We start from the raw sequence: 15813 nt of genomic DNA, 5'->3' as shown, positions 1-15813 counted from the left end.
CAGCGCAGGCGGGGAGGGGAAGAACATCCCAGTGCGAAGCTTTGTGCGCCAGCAGGACGGACAGACAGACAGCGATTCCCCGGCGCTGCTTCAGCTCAGCGCCTCCAGGCCGAGCTCAGCACCGGCGGCCAAAGGCACGGAGTCTCCTGTGCAGCCACCCCAGATCTGCATTCCCTCTCGTCCAGCGGAGCCCCTCGGGCTGTCCCCGCGGATCCGGGGCTCGGGAATGGCCCCGGAGCGCCGCCGTGCCGCGGGGAGGGTGCGGGCTCAGGACCAGGGGTCTGCCCGGTGCTGCTGGTTGTAGAGCTGCAGCTTGATCTGGTCGCGGATCTGGTTGATGAGGAGCCGCGCCAGGACGATGCCCACCAGCTGGAGGGGAGAGGGACGGGGAGGGAAACGAGAGAGGAAGGGAGTGGGAAAGGGAGAGGGATGGGGAGAGGAAAGGGATGGGGAGGGGAAAGGGGGATAGATAAGGAGAGGGAGGGCAGAGGAGGAAGGGGACATGGAGGAGAGGGAAAGGGGAAGTGAGATAACGGGAAGGCAAAGGAGAAGGAGAAGGGAAGAGGAAGAGGGGGGAGAAGGGAAGAGAAAGGGGAACAGGGAAGGAAATAAGAGAGGAAGGGGAAAGGGAAGAGGAAGAGGTGAGAGAAAGGGAGAGGGAGGGAAGGGGAAGAGGGAAGTAGGAGAGGAAGAGGAAAGAGAGAAAAGCAAGAGAAAGGGAGAGAAAGAGCAAGAGGGATGGGGGAGAGGGAGGAAGAGGAAGGGCAGAGGGAGGTACTGAGCCACACCAGGCAGTGTCACCCCATGCCCCCTGTGCCGGACATTTGTGTCACTCCCCCACCCCAAATCCCATCCCAACTCCCCCATCTCACAACCAGCCCCCATTAAGGCAGCTCCCCAAGAAAACCCCACAAAGCAGAGCTTTGGGGCAGCCCTTGGTCCCCCAGTCCCGTACCTGGGGCAGGGCCAGTCCCAGGGCGACGCCCCCCAGCAGGAAGAGGTTGCTGTGGGTCCAGTTGACCAGCTTGTCGATGCAGCCGTTGGTGTGGATGAAGGCACTGGCCTCCAGGTAGCTCCTGGCCTGCATCCCGTGGCCACACATGGTGTTGATGACAGCCTGGGACAGGGGACAGAGCACAGAGGGGCTGGGGACAGAACACACTGGGCTCCCTGCTCTTGGGGGGCAGCTGTGCAGTGACCGGGAGCTCTGGCCCGTGCCTTGGTGGGGTGTCCCTTTGTTGGTGTCCCCACGCTGTCCCTCCAGAGCCACCTGCCCCCAAAGAGCCAATTCCAGCTCTGGAGAGGGAGAATTCTCCCCCACTTCACCACAGCATTTCCACACAGGAGTCCCCACACCCAAGGGTTGGGATGGGGGAGCCCAAACCCAGAGGGTGGAACTGGGGACACAAATCCAGAAGGTGGGATGGGGAACCAAAACCTGGAAAGTGGGATGGGGGAACCCAACCCAGAGGTTGAGATGGGGTCCATATGTGTTCCCTGCCCTTGGGCAGGGCTCCAGGCCCAGCCCAGCCCCCGGGGCAGGGAGCACAGGCACAGGGCAGGGTCCCCAAGGCCACCCCAGCACAGACCTGGTCAGCATCGTGCAGGCAGCAGGAGAAGGGCACGGAGCAGCGCTCGCGGCTGGGGTTGGTGGCCGTGCAGTTGAAGTACATGTTCTGGGACCAGTCCTTGTAGGAGACACCCCCACAGCAGCTGAACTGCGGGCAGGACACGGAGCTCAGCGGGGAGGGGACCCCAGCCCAGGCAGGGGGACAGGACACTCGGGGCTTTCTGCCCCCAGCCCTCCCCAATCTCCCCCTGCCAGGCAGGACATCACTGTGAACATCTTGGAAGAGCCCTCCAACATCCCCAGCCTGTGCCACCCCACAGATTAAAGCCTGACATGGAAATGGGGACACCCCGACCCTGCAGGCCCCCCCTGTCACCTCCTTCTGCCCGAAATCGATGAGGTTCTGCAGGTCCAGGTCGTCCCGGTAATGCACGATGGCGCCGTTGATGATCTCGCTGACCTTCCCGCGGGCCTGGGGGACAAACAGGGACAGCAGCGAGGCTGTCACCCAGCAGGACAGGGCTGGGGCCACCCAGCACCCCCAGTGCCCTCCCTTATCAGTACCTTATCAGAGAACACAAAGCCCAGCGCGCCGGCCGCCAGCTGCAGGAGGAAGATGATGGTCAGGCAGACGGAGAACTGCGGGAAGAGGAAGGTGACGGTGAGGGGAAGAGGAAGGTGACGGTGAGGGGAGCGCCGAGATGCCACAGGGTCCCCAGCAGGGTCCCCAGCCAGCCCTGGCAGGACTCACCACCTGCAGCAGGCAGATGTTCTCCCGCAGGGAGCCCACGCAGCCGCAGAAGGTGATGAGGAAGGTGAGGACGCCCACCACGATGAGCAGGATGGCAGGGTCCACTGCCAGGCACGCCACGGCCGCCTCTGTCACCACAGGCGAGCTGTCACCACACTGCCGGCACGCCCAGGACCCCACGTGCCACCCCAGCCGTGCTGGCGGCTCGGAACCAGCCGGGAACCCCCGAGCTCACCTGCGTGCTTCAGCAGCCGGGCGTACACCCCCACGGCCACCATCACCATGGAGATCATCTGCAGAGGGACACGGGGACCCCGCAGCTGTCACCACCCCTGTGCCACACCCACGGCCCCACCTGCAGCCCCCCAAAGCCAGGGATGCACCCGAGCTGCAGCCGCTGTGCCTCAGTTTCCCCAGTCGCACGGTGTCCACCGTGTCCCCTCCCACTGGGAGGTCACGTCTGTCCCCACCTCCCGGGAGGTCACTCGCCAGCCAGTGCTGTTCCTCTACGGGTGGCTGGACACAGCAATGTGGTTTATGGGAAGTGAGAAACTTCCTCAAAAATAGGATTGCAAACACGGAAATAACCCACAAAAAGTCCTGCAAAAAAACCCCCACAAAAGCCCCAAACATAAAGAAAAAACCCCCAAACATAAAACCCCAAACCTCCCAAGCAGTACAAAAATCTCCAAAACGTTTTTAAAAAATCCCTGAAACATAAAATAATACTCAAAATATAAAACTTTACGAAAACATAAAAATCCCTCAAAACATTAAAAAAATCATTAAAAATGCCCCCAAACGTGGAAAACTGTGGCTTCCCTGCAGGAGATGTCCCTGGGGAGGGCTGGTGACAAGAGGGATCCCGGTAGGATCGTGGGGATGGAGGTGGGCTGGGGGAATGCAGGGTCCCAAAATAGGTCCCGGGCTGGAGAGAGGGCCGGGGGTCCCTGAGGATGAGGGATCCCAAAAAAGTTCAGGGATGGAGACATTCCAAGGGCTGGGGTTCTCAATGGGATCTCAGGGATGGGGGGTCCTAATAGGGTTGAGGGATTGAGATATTCCCAGGGGGTGGGGGTCCCGAAGATGGGGGGTCCCAAAAGGGTTCATGGATGGAGACATTGCCAAGGGCTGGGGGTCCCTGGAGCTGGGGTGTCCCAAAAGGGTTCGGGGATGGAGACATTTCAAGGGCTGGGGGGTCCCCGTGGGATCTCAGGGATGGGGAGTCCCAATAGGGATCAGGGATGGAGACATTCCCAAGGGATGAGGGGTCCCGGGGACGGCGGTGTCCCAGGGATGGGGCCAGCCCCCGGGTGCGGACGTCCTTCGGGAGCGCGGTGTCCCGGTGTCCTCGCACTCACCCAGAAGAGCAGGTTGAAGAAGAACAGCACGTACTTGGCCACCGGGCTCACGAAGGAGAAATCGTCCCCGAGGGGCGCGGCGGGGAGCGCCGCCCGCTTCGCCATGGCCGAGCGGGGTCGAGCGGGGCCGAACGGAGCCGAGCGGAGCCGAACCGGACCGGTCCCCGCTTCGCCCCGCGGCGAGCGCCACCGAGCCCCGCCCCCGGGCCCGTTCCCCTTCCCGCCCGCTCATTGGCTGGATCTCCCTCATTCTGCCTTCCTATTGGATTAGCAGCCCGTCACTCAGTCCCGCGGGCCCCGCCCCGCCCTGCAGCACCTGTCCGTGGTTTGAAGGGCGGAGTCGTGGGCGGGGCAATGGGCGGGGCCAGTCCTGCCCCGCTGCCAACAGCGCCGCCCAGCGGCCGTGAGGGAACGAGCGCGCTTGGGGACATTCCGGGACCCCACAGCCTGTCCCCAAAAAGGGACACCCTATGACCCCACAGACACCCCTAAATGGGGACCCCGAGACCCCACAGCCTGTCCCTAAATGGGGACACCCCCGTGACCCCATAGCCTGTCCCTAAATGGGGACACCTCGTGACCCCCATAGCTTGTGCCGAAATGGGAACACACCTGTGACCCCATAGCCACCCCTAAACGGGGACATCCTGAGACCCCACAGCCTCTCCCTAAATGGGGACGCCCCATGACCCCACAACCTGTCCCTAAACGGGGACACCCTGTGACCCCACAACCTGTCCCTAAACGGGGACACCCTGTGGCCCCACACTCCAACCCTAAAAGGGTCCCCCCATACCCAACATCCCCCCCCAAGCCCCCTGATGGGTGGAAGGAGGGATCACCCCCACTCTGGAGCAATGCTCTTTATTTGGGGTCTCCGGGTTTGCCCCCCCCCCCCAGCCATGGGACCCCGGGGTTTGGGTGTCCCCTGGAGGGTCCCCTAAGCCGTCCCCTCCCCATCCCCGGGGGTCCGAGCAGAGCCCCCCACCCCAAACCATCGTGCACCCCCCCAAACCCATCCTGCACCCCCAAACCCATCCTGCACCCCCACCCAAGAGCATCGCCCCCCCCCCCGTCCCTCCACTGAGGCAGGCGGGACCATGTCCTGCCCCGATGTCACACGAGGACCTGTCCAGCTGGGGTGGCCTCAGGCGCTGGCACTCTTGATGTCACCCAAGGCCACCTCTCCTTCTTCCCCTGCAGCCACGGCTGCGGGCTCCTGGGCTGGGCCCCGTGCTGAGGGGACAGACAGTGGGGACACGGGACAAGCCTGGCCCCACACAGCGCTGTCCCCATCCCTGTCCCTGTCCCCATCCTTGTCCCGTCACCATCTGCACCCTTGTCCTCATCCCTGCCCTCTCTTCAACCCTGCCATCATCCCCATCCCATTCCCTCCTCACCCTCATCCCATCCCAGAGATCCCACCTCATCCCACCCCATGGATCCCATCCCATCCCACCCCATCCCATCCCATCCCATCCCATCCCATGGATCCCATCCCATCCCATGGATCCTGTCCCATGGATCCCATCCCTTCCCACCCCATGGATCCCATCCCATCCCATCCCATCCCATGGATCCTGTCCCATGGATCCCATCCCTTCCCACCCCATGGATCCCATCCCATCCCATCCCATCCCTTCCCACCCCATGGATCCCATCCCATGCCACCCCATCCCATCCTATCCCATCCCATCCCCACATGGGAGCTGGAAATCCTCTCCCCACACAGAATCCCATCCCCAGTGGACATGGGGGTCTCCAGCTGCCCCCATGCCACAACACCCCCTGTGCCCCCCAGCACCCCCTTTGTGCCCCCTCAACACCTCCCTGTGCCCCCCGCACCCACCTGGGCGCCCCCAGCAGTGGCCCTGGCAGCGGGCACACACCAGCACCCCGATGGCCACCGCGGTGAAGGCGGCCGTGAGGACACAGATCACCATGAACATGTCCGGCTCCGCGGCCTTGGGGACCTCTGCGGGGTGACACCGGCACGTGGGGACACCAGCCGGGCCACCCCACCCTCCCTGTGCCGTGCCAGGCTGGGGGAACCCCAAACTGTCCTGGGGGAGCAGCCGGGGACAGACAGACACACCAGGGACAAGGGACAGACACACCAGGGACAAGGGACATGTCAGGGCACGTGGGGACCCCAAATCCGGCAGGAGGACAGGGCAGGGACACCTGGGACTGCCAAGGTGGGACAAGGGACATGACAGGGCATGTGGGGACCCCAAACATGGCAGGGGGACAGAGCAGGGACACCTAGCACTGCCAAGGTGGGACAAGGGACACACACCTTGTGGGAACGTCAAACAGGACAGGGGAACAGAGCAGGGACACCTGGCATCACCCAGATGGGGACAGAGCTGGAGGAGGTGACAGATGCATCAGGCAACTGGGGGCACCCCCAAATTCTGGCACCATCCAGATGGGGACAGGGATGGAGGAAGTGACAGATGAGTCAGGGAATGGGGGGACCCCATTGAGGTGAAGAGTGTGAGGAACCACCCAGACGGGGACAGGGATGGACCAGGGGACAAGGCAGGTGACAGATACAGCAGGGAATGGGGCGCCCCCAAATTGTGGCAGCACACAGAACTGGACACACCAGGGAGCAGAGGGACCCCAAAAGGGACAGTGCCACCCCTGCCCCGCTCACCTTCCACCGCGGGCTGCAGCACCAGGGAGCAGAGGAGCTGCGGGGCGGCGGCACTGACGGCGTAGCAGGAATAATTCCCGAAATCGGGATCGCTGAGGTTCCTCAGCAGCAGGGACACGCCGCTGTCCCCTGTCCCCGCGGCGCAGAAGGCCACCCTGCCCCTGAAGCGGCTGTCGGGCTGCACGGGGGGCTGCCAGCCCGGCTCGGGGGGCGGCGGGTGCCAGCCCAGGCGGTGGCTGAGCACGGGGACAGCGAGGTGGCCGCCGGCCTGGTGGGTGCAGCTGAGGGTGACCCCGCGCAGGTCACCCCAGGGCTGCGAGCCGCAGGGCAGGCAGGCGTCCTCGCCGATGGCCGCTGTCACCGTCACGGTGACAGGAGGCTGGTCTGGGAGGGGACACGGCGGGGTCAGCGCGTGGGGACACCAGGAATGGGGGACAAGGGGGCTCTGAAGGGGACAGGGGACATTTGTGGGGACACGGCAGGTGGTGCCAGGACAGGGGGCTCAGAGGAGCCAGGACCGGGGGCTCGGTGATGCCACGACCGGGGGCTCGGTGGAGCCAGAACTGAGAGCTCGGACGAACCAGGACCGGGTGTTCGGTGTTGCCAGGTCCCGGTGCCAGCACCGAGGGCTCAGTGGAGCCAGGACCGGGTGTTCGGTGTTGCCAGGTCCCGGTGCCAGCACCGAGGGCTCGCTGGTGCCGAGCAGCCGCCCCGTGAGTCACCGCCCTGCCGAGAACGGCTCCCCGCCCTCCCCTCGGGGTCCCCGCCGCCGTGTCCGCGCAGGGGAGGGAAACGGGGGCTGGGAAGGGGGTCCCGGGGAGCGGGGACTCTGCCCGGACCCCCCACCCCGCTGCCCGTGGGTACCTGTCCGGGCGAGGAGGGGGCACAGAGCCAAGAGCGCCACGACGGGGAGCAGCGCCATCCTGCCGGCACCCGGAGCGGGCAGCGCCTGGGGCACGGCAGCCTCAACAGCGGGCACCCCAAAACCCCGGGGGCACCCCAAAACCATGGGGGCACCCCAAACACGGCCCCCCATGGCGAGGGAGGGACCCCGGGGGTATCCAACCCCCCACAGCCGGTGTGAGCAGTGGGAGTTATGGGGCTGGGGGCTGGACAGTTATAGGCCAGGGGGCCGGGAGAGGGGACATAATGAGGCTGGGGGCTGGGCACTTACAGAGCACGGGCGAGGGGATTATGGGGCTGGGGGCTGGGCAGGGGGCGGGGGTTTATGGGACAGGGGGCCGGGGCAGCTGTAGGGCGGGGGGCGAGGGGACTATGGGGCTGGGGTCTGGGCAGTTGTAGGGCAGGGGGTGGGGATTTGTGGGGCTGGGGTCTGGGCAGTTATAGAGCACGGGCGAGGGGATTATGGGGCTGGGGGCGGGGGTGGGTGTGGGGCAGCGCGGTGGGCAGCAGCCCCCGGCCCCCGGGATGCTCGGAGCCCCGGCGGCCCCCGGCCCGCCCCGGCCCCTCCCGGGCAGAGGGGACACCCCCGGCCCCGGCCCCGGCCCCGGCCCCGGCCCCTCACCGTGGCTCCGCTGCCGCCCGCCCGAGCCGCGCTCAGCCCCGGCCCCGCCCCGGCGCCACCGCCCGGCCCCGCCCCGGCCCCGCCAGATGTGCCTTGGTCATCCAGATGTGTCCCCCTCACCCCCATGTGCCCCTGCCAGCTGTGCCCCTGCCAAGCCCAGATGTGTCCTGCCCGGCTGTGCCCCATCCAGATGTTCCCCCTGCCCACTCAGCTGTGCCCATCCCTGCCCGGAAGAGAAACAAAGGAAAAGATCTGATCCCATTTTTAATAATATATACCACAAAAGGTATCCATATAATTTCATATTAAAGTATGCATTTATACAAATTTTTAAAGTATAAAAGTATAAAGTATTAACTTTTCTTATATTAAAGTTTTTTAAAGTTTATATATTGATGGATTAAAAGTGTGTGTAGGATTTTATCATACAAGCAAATAAATTTGTATTGTATAGAGGATATAGGGAAATTACACATTTTATATTAAAGGCTATTGATGTTATGTAGAAAATGGATCTTAACATAATATGGAATTATAATAAAGAATAAAATAAAATAAAATAAAATAAAATAAAATAATAGGAATAGAATAGAATAGAATAGAAATGGGAACATTAATATAATATAATATAATATAATATAATATAATATAATATATAACATAATATAATATAATATATAATTAATATAATATAGTGTTAAAATAGAACAAAACACTATTAAATCTCTTTCCACATACTACAAGGATTGGTGCCTTTGTTTCTGTAAATATACATTATTGATGTAATAATATACTGATATAGTAATATACTAATGTATTAATATATAACTAATGTATTTGTGTATACTAATATATTAATTTATTTATATATACTAATGTATTAATATATAACTAATGTATTTGTGTATAATAATATATTAATGTATTGATATGTAATAATGTATTAATATATAATTAATGTAACAATATGTTAAAATACGTTTACATTATATAATTAACAAATTATTTTAAATTGTATATATTAATATCATGGCATTATAAATAAGCATTATTTTATGTATTAATAAAAATGTGTAGTAACATGGTGTTAGTAGTAACTAACACCATGATGCTACAGCGAGGATACCACCAAGGTACACAAATTTGAACTACCATTAGTCATTATAAATTACATCTAATGAAGCACCGAGAGCAATAATGATTAATTATTTATGGGAGCATCGATCTCTGAGCTCCATTTTGAGGCGCCACCAGCCCAGGGCCCGCTGGGCTCCCTGGGCACAGCACAGGAGGTGGCCCTGCCCTGGCACGGGTGGCACCGTGCTGTCGTTACAGTCCCTGCCACCCGCACCGTTCCAAGGTTCCGCAGCTCTGTGATGTCACTCTGGCCTGCTGGCACCAGAGGTGACAGCTCTGCTCTGGCTCTGCCACCTGCTGTACTGGCACCTGCGATGGCGCCGATGGCTTTGCTGCAGCTGCTTGTGCTGCTGGCCCTGGCTGGTCCCGTGGGGGGCAGCTGGGACACCTGCAAGTCAGTGGCCCCGGGGGGCTTGGGGACACTGGGGGGGTCCCTGGCACAGAGGAGCCCCTGGGGTTCCCTGTCCCTGCTGTCCCCGAGCAGGGCACTGATGGCTTTGTGCTTGCAGGGGCACCTGCGGGCTCCGGCCCTTGGATTTTGACCACAGCTCCGTGTCTGCCAACTACGACCAGTCCAACGGTGACTATGCAACCTTGGGTTCCTCTGATGGCACCTCCCTGGACTTCGACAGCCCCGGTGTCCCCTCAGGGGCCTGGCCTGGCATCGTCAGCGTCCAGGCCACCCTGGAGAACGGCACGTGGCACATGTGCTCCGGGGCACTCATCAGCCCCCAGTGGGTGCTCACGGTGGCCCAGTGCTTCTTCAGGTCTGGGTAAGGAGGAGCAGGGACAGGAGTGTCTCCACAGTAGGGACAGGGATGTCCCCACAGCAGGGTCAGCTGTTGGGCTGCCACATCCCATGGCCCTGCTCCCTGTCACCCCTCTGTCCATCTCCTGCCCCCCAGGGACATCTCCATTTACAAAGTGGTGATGGGGACCACGGACGTGGCCCAGCCAGGCCCCGAGGCTGCAGTGAGACGCGTCCAGAGGCTCGTGAAGCACCAGAACTACGTGGCTGCCACAGCCATGAACAACATCGCCCTGCTGGAGCTGGACCAGCCCGTGGAGTGCAGCGACTACATCCAGCTGGGCTGTGTGCCCGACAGCTCCCTGGCAGTGTCTGACCTCAAAACCTGCTACATCGCGGGCTGGAGAGCCACCCCGGAGAGCGGTGAGTGCCCACCCGGGGCAGGGCCAGGCCGAGGGCGGGCACACGGCCCTGGGCAGGGACATGGCCCAGGGCAGGGACACAGCCTTGGGCTAGGGGCTCTGCCCGGGGGCCGCCACTCAGTGCCCTCTGTGCCCGCAGCCCCCAACCCACGCCTGGTGCTGCAGGAGGCCAAGGTGCGGCTCATCGACGTCCAGCTGTGCAACAGCAGCCGCTGGTACGGGGGGGCCGTGCACCCCCAGGACCTGTGTGCGGGGTACCCGCGGGGCGGCATCGACACCTGCCAGGTGGGGCTGGGCCCGGGCTGGCACAGGGACCCTGAGCCAACCTGGGCCCCATGGAACCCCCAGAGCCAGCACAGGGACCCTGAGCCCAACATGGCCCCATGGAACCCCCAGAGCCAGCACAGGGACCCTGAGCCAACCTGGGCCCCATGGAACCCCCAGAGCCAGCACAGGGACCCTGAGCCCCAACCTGGGCCCCATGGAACCCCCAGAGCCAGCACAGGGACCCTGAGCCCCAACCTGGGCCCCATGGAACCCCCAGAGCCAGCACAGGCCCATGTATCCCCTCAGAGCCAGCCAGGCCTCAAACATGGCGTGGCCCTGTCTGGGCCTGGCCTGGTGCCCTCCCAGCCCCGTGTCTCCACCACTGATGGGTGTCCCTTGCCCATCCCCATGTCCCTGTCCTGTCCCATGTCCCAGGGCTGTCCTGCCCTCCCCCAATCCCCAGATCCCTCTCCTGTGCCTCAGTGCTGCCCTTCCCTCCCCCTTCCACCATTGAATCCCCTCAGGCCCAGCCCAGGCCAGGCCCGCCCCTGTCCCACTGCTGTCACTGCTCCCTGTCTGTCCCTATCCCTGTGTCCCTCTCCTTGTCCTTGTCCAGGGGCTCCTGTTTCCTTTCTCATCCCTGTCCCCATCCCCATGTCCCCATCCCCTGTCCCTGCCCAGGGGCTTCTGTTCCCTTTCCAATCTCTGTCCCCATCTCCGTGTCCTTGTCCCTGTCCAGGGGTTCCTGTTCCCTTTCCCATCCCTGTCCGCATGCCCGTGTCCCTGTTCCTGTCCAGGGGCTGTTCCCTTTCCCATCCCTGTCCCCATCCCCATGTCCTCATCCCCTGTGCCTGTCTAGGGGCTCCTGTTCTCTTTCCCATCCCTGTCCCCATGTTCCCATCACCTGTCCCTATCCAGGGGGTCCTGTTCCCTTTCACATCCATGGATCCCTGTCCCCGTGTCCCTGTCCCTATCCAGGGGCTGATGTTCCCTTTCCCATCCCTGTCCCCATCCCCGTCCCCATCCCCGTGTCCCTGTCCAGGGGTTCCTGTTCCCTTTCCCATCCATGGATCCCTGTCCCGTGTCCCAGGGTTGCAAATCCCCATCCCTAGGCCCTTGTCCCAGTGTCCCCCTGTCCCCAAATCCCATCCAGTGTCCCCATAACCCCGAGGTGTGGCTGTGACCCTGGAGCAGCCCCTGACCCCTCTCTCCTGTGGCAGGGGGACATCGGGGGTCCCCTGGTGTGCAAGGACCACGTTGGTGACTACTTCTGGCTGGTGGGCCTGGCCAGCTGGGGCAAGGGCTGTGTTGGAGAGAAACGCCCCGGAGTGTTCGCCTCCACCCAGCACTTCCGAGAATGGATCCAAGTCCAGATGGGAACGGTCCCATCAGACCCAAGCCCCGCACCAACACCGCCACCCCTGACCCAAGCCCCGGCCCTCATGCTGTCCCCAACCCTGAGCCTGACTCTCATCGAGACGACACCGACGCCGGAATCTGAGACCTTCATAACAGTTTCATTCCCAAAATCCATCCTGCTGAGATTCATCGGGAGTCTGCAGAAGTTCCTGGAGTTCCTAAGGGACAAACTGCGTTGATCAGGAGGGGCAGCAGATCCAGTTCTGGCTGCAGAGGATCTCCAGCAGCCCCAGCCGGGGCCGTGGCTGTGGGGCCAACCCAGCCCCGGTGCCCAGGGCTGCTGTGCCCTGCCCACGCTGACCCCTGCGCCCACCCCGATGGTGAATCCTGTTTGTTCTTCAATTAGAGTTGTTCCAGTTCCACTAAGCCAATGTGTCCTGTTTGGTGTTCTGGGGAAAACAAGGATGGGACAATTTGGGGGGAAAGGGTGGAGTTGTGGTTGCGTCTGGTTTGGGGGACATGAGGGGGAGCCAGGGATGGAAGGAGGGAGGGGAGGGGAGGATGGGCCTGGAGGTGGTGAGAGGGACAAACTGCTCCAGCCCAGGCTCCCCAGCAGAGCCTCAGGTGCACCTGTCCCTGGAAAAGTCCTTGATAGGGGCAGCAATGGGGACAGCTGGAGCTGCCATCCCAGGGTCCTGTGGAGGTGCTGGAAGTGCCATCCTGAGCTGCTGCTGCTGCTGCCACCCAGGGCAGCGCCCTCTGTCACCAGCTCGTGTCTCTGAGGCTGCTGGGACCCATCCCATGCTCCTACTGTGTCCTTGGTCCCCATTGGGATCCCTGGATCTGGGACATTCCCTCTGCTCCAGAGGGATCCCAAGGGTCCCTCCAGCCCAAGCCATGCCCGGGTGCACAGCTCTGAGCTGCCCTCCCCCCACCCGAGGCCACCGTGCTCCACACATGGAACCGTCCCCTCTGTGACGTCACCCCGGCCTGGTGGCACCAAGGACACCCAAAGAGCGTTGGGTGTCACTAGAGGTGACAGCTCTGCTCTGGCTCTGCCACCTGCAGTGTTGGCACTGATGGCTTTGCTGTGGCTGCTCGTCCTGCTGGCCCTGGTTGGGCCCGTGAGGGGCAACTGGGACACTTGCAAGTCAGTGGCCACTCAGGGGGTCCCTGGCACAGCCTGGGCGCAGAGGAGCCCCTGGGGTTCCCTGGCCCTGCTGTCCCCAAGCAGGGCACTGATGGCTTTGTGCTTCCAGGGGCACCTGTGGGCTCCGGCCTTTGGCATTTGACCACAGTTCGCTGGTTCGGGACTACGACCCTACAGACTATGACTACACAACTTTGTCATCTTCTGATGGCACTGCCGTGGATGTAGCCAGCCCCGGTGTCCCCTCAGGGACCTGGCCTGGCATCGTCAGCATCCAGGCCACCTGGGACAACGGCACGTGGCACATGTGCTCAGGGGTCCTCATCCACCCCCAGTGGGTGCTCACGGTCGCACGCTGCTTCATGGACACTAAGTAAGGAGGAGCAGGGACAGAGGTGTCCCCACAGGAGGGACGGGGAGCTCCCCAGAGGAGGATCAGGGATGTCCCCACAGCAGTGTCAGGGATGTCCCCCCAGCACAGGGAGGTGTCCTGAGCAGGAAGGGAATTGTGCTGCTGCAGTCCCTGGCTCTGTTCCATCAGTTCCTCCTCCATTTCCTGCTCCCCAGGGACACTTCTAATTGGAAGGTGATGATTGGGGCCACAGATCTGGCCCAGCCAGGCCCCGAGGCCCAGAATCGCCACATCAGGAACGTCCTGAAGCACCAGGACTACTGCGATGAAGCGCCGGGCAACAACATTGCCCTGGTGGAGCTGGACCAGCCCGTGGAGTGCAGTGACTACATCCAGCTGGGCTGTGTGCCCGACAGCTCCCTGGCAGTGTCCGACCTCAAAACCTGCTATGTGGCAGGCTGGAGAGCCACCCCGGAGACAGGTCAGTGCCCGCCCGGGGCAGGGGACAAGTTGGGGACCACAGGATGTGGCTGGGCAGGCCGAGGGCAGAGACCAAGGCTGCGGGAGCCGGGCCCTCTGTGCCCGGACCCCTGAGTGGGGACATGGAGGGAGTGGGGCACAGACCGGGAAGGTGCCAGGTGCTCAAGTGCCCTCTGTGCCCACAGCCCCGACCCCAGCACCAGGCCTGGTGCTGCAGGAGGCCAAGGTGCGGCTCATCGACGTCCAGCTGTGCAACAGCAGCCGCTGGTACGGGGGGGCCGTGCACCCCCAGGAATTGTGTGCGGGATACCCGCGGGGCGGCATCGACACCTGCCAGGTGGGGCTGGGCCCGGGCTGGCACAGGGACCCTGAGCCAACCTGGGCCCCATGGAACCCCCAGAGCCAGCACAGGGACCCTGAGCCCCAACCTGGGCCCCATGGAACCCCCAGAGCCAGCACAGGGACCCTGAGCCCCAACATGGCCCGATGGAACCCCCAGAGCCAGCACAGGCCCATGTATCCCCTCAGAGCCAGCCAGGCCTCAAACATGGCGTGGCCCTGTCTGGGCCTGGCCTGGTGCCCTCCCAGCCCCGTGTCTCCACCACTGATGGGTGTCCCTTGCCCATCCCCATGTCCCTGTCCTGTCCCATGTCCCAGGGCTGTCCTGCCCTCCCCCAATCCCCAGATCCCTCTCCTGTGCCTCAGTGCTGCCCTTCCCTCCCCCTTCCACCATTGAATCCCCTCAGGCCCAGCCCAGGCCAGGCCATCCCCAGTCCTACTGCTGTCACTGCTCCCTGTCTGTCCCTATCCCTGTGTCCCTCTCCTTGTCCCTATCTAGGGGCTTCTGTTCCCTTTCTCATCCCTGTCCCCATCCCCGTCCCCATCTCCATGTCCCTGTCCAGGGGTTCCTGTTCCCTTTCCCATCCATAGATCCCTGTCCCGTGTCCCAGGGCTGCCACTCCCCATCCCTAGGCCCCTGTCCCAGTGTCCCCCTGTCCCCAAATCCCATCCAGTGTCCCCATAACCCCGAGGTGTGGCTGTGACCCTGGAGCAGCCCCTGACCCCTGTCTCCTGTCACAGGGGGACACAGGGGGTCCCCTGGTGTGCAAGGACAACACCGGTGACTTCTTCTGGCTGGTGGGCCTGACCAGCTGGGGCAAGGGCTGCGCCGGGGCCAAGCGGCCCGGGGTGTTCACGTCCACCCAGCACTTCCACGACTGGATCCAGACGCAGATGGGAACGGTCCCACCCAAAACGGAGCCTCCTCCCCCCGAGCCACCCACGCCCACCATTGAGATAGAGCCACCAGAACTGGAACCAGAACCAGAACCTGTACCAGAACCAGAACCGCAACCAGTACCGATACCAGTACCGATACCAGAACCGGAACCCATACCAGAACCAGAAGAAGAGGAGGAAGAAGAACCAGAACCACCACCACCACCACCACCACCACCACCACCACCGCCTCAGTTTATAACGGTTACATTCCCAAGGGACGTCCTGCTGAGGTTCTTCACAAACCTGCAGGAGTTCCTGGAGTTCCTGCGGGACAAACTGGATTAAGCAAGACTTGGGAGCAGGTCCAGTTCTGGCTGTGGGGGATCCCAGCCATTCCCTGCTGGAGCAACGGCTGTGCCAAAGCCACCCCCGGGGCCCAGATCTCGTTATCCCCCCTCCACCCACCTCTCCTTATCCCTCGTTATCCCCCCCCCTCCACCCACCTCTCGTTATCCCTTGTTATCCCCCCCTCCACCCACCTCTCGTTATCCCTCCTTATCCCCCCTCCACCCAACCACCCCAGCGATAATCTTTGGTTTGTTTTTGAAATACAGTTGTTCCCAATTATCCTCATTTTCAATCCAGTTCAATCTGCTCACGACAAGGATGGGACAATCAGGGGAAAAAAGAGTGGGGTTGGCTCCTGGTTTGGGGGGGATGAGGGGCAGCCAGGGAGGGAGGGAGGGAGGGGAGGATGAGCCTGGTTCTTCACCACCTCCAGCATCCTCTGAGGAGCTCTTAGGATGGC

At 61.9% G+C, this 15813-nt stretch overlaps 3 protein-coding genes across 4 annotated transcripts; 2 read left to right on the top strand and 1 right to left on the bottom strand.

The window, feature by feature from the left end:
* Positions 1-227: 227 nt before the first annotated feature.
* TSPAN33 (tetraspanin 33) lies at positions 228-3826 on the bottom strand. Of its 2 annotated transcripts, none has more exons than XM_054294129.1 (8): positions 3683-3826; positions 2557-2614; positions 2322-2449; positions 2135-2209; positions 1947-2042; positions 1590-1718; positions 956-1117; positions 228-369 (listed from the first exon to the last, which is right to left on the bottom strand). In XM_054294129.1, the coding sequence occupies exons 1-8, from the start codon at positions 3785-3787 to the stop codon at positions 268-270; spliced, it is 855 nt and encodes a 284-aa protein (XP_054150104.1). In that variant the 5' UTR covers positions 3788-3826; the 3' UTR covers positions 228-267. The 2 variants fall into 2 exon arrangements, with proteins under 2 accessions (XP_054150104.1, XP_054150105.1); XM_054294130.1 differs by having other exon boundaries at positions 3717-3771.
* A 5494-nt stretch (positions 3827-9320) lies between these two features.
* Positions 9321-12041, top strand: LOC128949252 (acrosin-like). Its single transcript, XM_054294113.1, has 5 exons — positions 9321-9400; positions 9516-9779; positions 9912-10177; positions 10316-10461; positions 11664-12041. Exons 1-5 carry the CDS (start codon positions 9321-9323, stop codon positions 12039-12041), a joined length of 1134 nt encoding a protein of 377 aa, XP_054150088.1.
* Positions 12042-12863: 822 nt separating this feature from the next.
* Positions 12864-15350, top strand: LOC128949268 (acrosin-like). Its single transcript, XM_054294131.1, has 5 exons — positions 12864-12952; positions 13062-13325; positions 13520-13785; positions 13982-14121; positions 14865-15350. Exons 1-5 carry the CDS (start codon positions 12882-12884, stop codon positions 15348-15350), a joined length of 1227 nt encoding a protein of 408 aa, XP_054150106.1. The 5' UTR covers positions 12864-12881.
* The last annotated feature ends 463 nt before the right edge of the window (positions 15351-15813 follow it).

The sequence above is a fragment of the Melozone crissalis genome, unplaced genomic scaffold (assembly GCF_028551555.1).
Source record: "Melozone crissalis strain CALT ecotype California unplaced genomic scaffold, PUWL_Pcris_2 ptg000208l_1, whole genome shotgun sequence".
Taxonomy (NCBI): domain Eukaryota; kingdom Metazoa; phylum Chordata; class Aves; order Passeriformes; family Passerellidae; genus Melozone; species Melozone crissalis.
Note: the sequence above shows the minus strand (reverse complement) of the source record. Positions and strands in the feature narration are given on the sequence as shown.

Excerpts from the sequence above, each read along its gene's own strand:
- TSPAN33 (XM_054294129.1), bottom strand. The coding sequence starts at position 3,787 with ATGGCGAAGCGGGCGGCGCTCCCCGCCGCGCCCCTCGGGGACGATTTC. Across the intron at positions 2,450-2,556 it reads CCGGCTGCTGAAGCACGCAG|AGGCGGCCGTGGCGTGCCTG; the intron begins GTGAGCTCGGGG and ends CTGTGGTGACAG. Across the intron at positions 2,043-2,134 it reads GCTTTGTGTTCTCTGATAAG|GCCCGCGGGAAGGTCAGCGA; the intron begins GTACTGATAAGG and ends TTTGTCCCCCAG.
- LOC128949252 (XM_054294113.1), top strand. The coding sequence starts at position 9,321 with ATGGCGCCGATGGCTTTGCTGCAGCTGCTTGTGCTGCTGGCCCTGGCT. Across the intron at positions 9,780-9,911 it reads CAGTGCTTCTTCAGGTCTGG|GGACATCTCCATTTACAAAG; the intron begins GTAAGGAGGAGC and ends CCTGCCCCCCAG. Across the intron at positions 10,462-11,663 it reads GCGGCATCGACACCTGCCAG|GGGGACATCGGGGGTCCCCT; the intron begins GTGGGGCTGGGC and ends CTCCTGTGGCAG.
- LOC128949268 (XM_054294131.1), top strand. The coding sequence starts at position 12,882 with ATGGCTTTGCTGTGGCTGCTCGTCCTGCTGGCCCTGGTTGGGCCCGTG. Across the intron at positions 12,953-13,061 it reads GGCAACTGGGACACTTGCAA|GGGCACCTGTGGGCTCCGGC; the intron begins GTCAGTGGCCAC and ends TTGTGCTTCCAG. Across the intron at positions 13,326-13,519 it reads CGCTGCTTCATGGACACTAA|GGACACTTCTAATTGGAAGG; the intron begins GTAAGGAGGAGC and ends CCTGCTCCCCAG.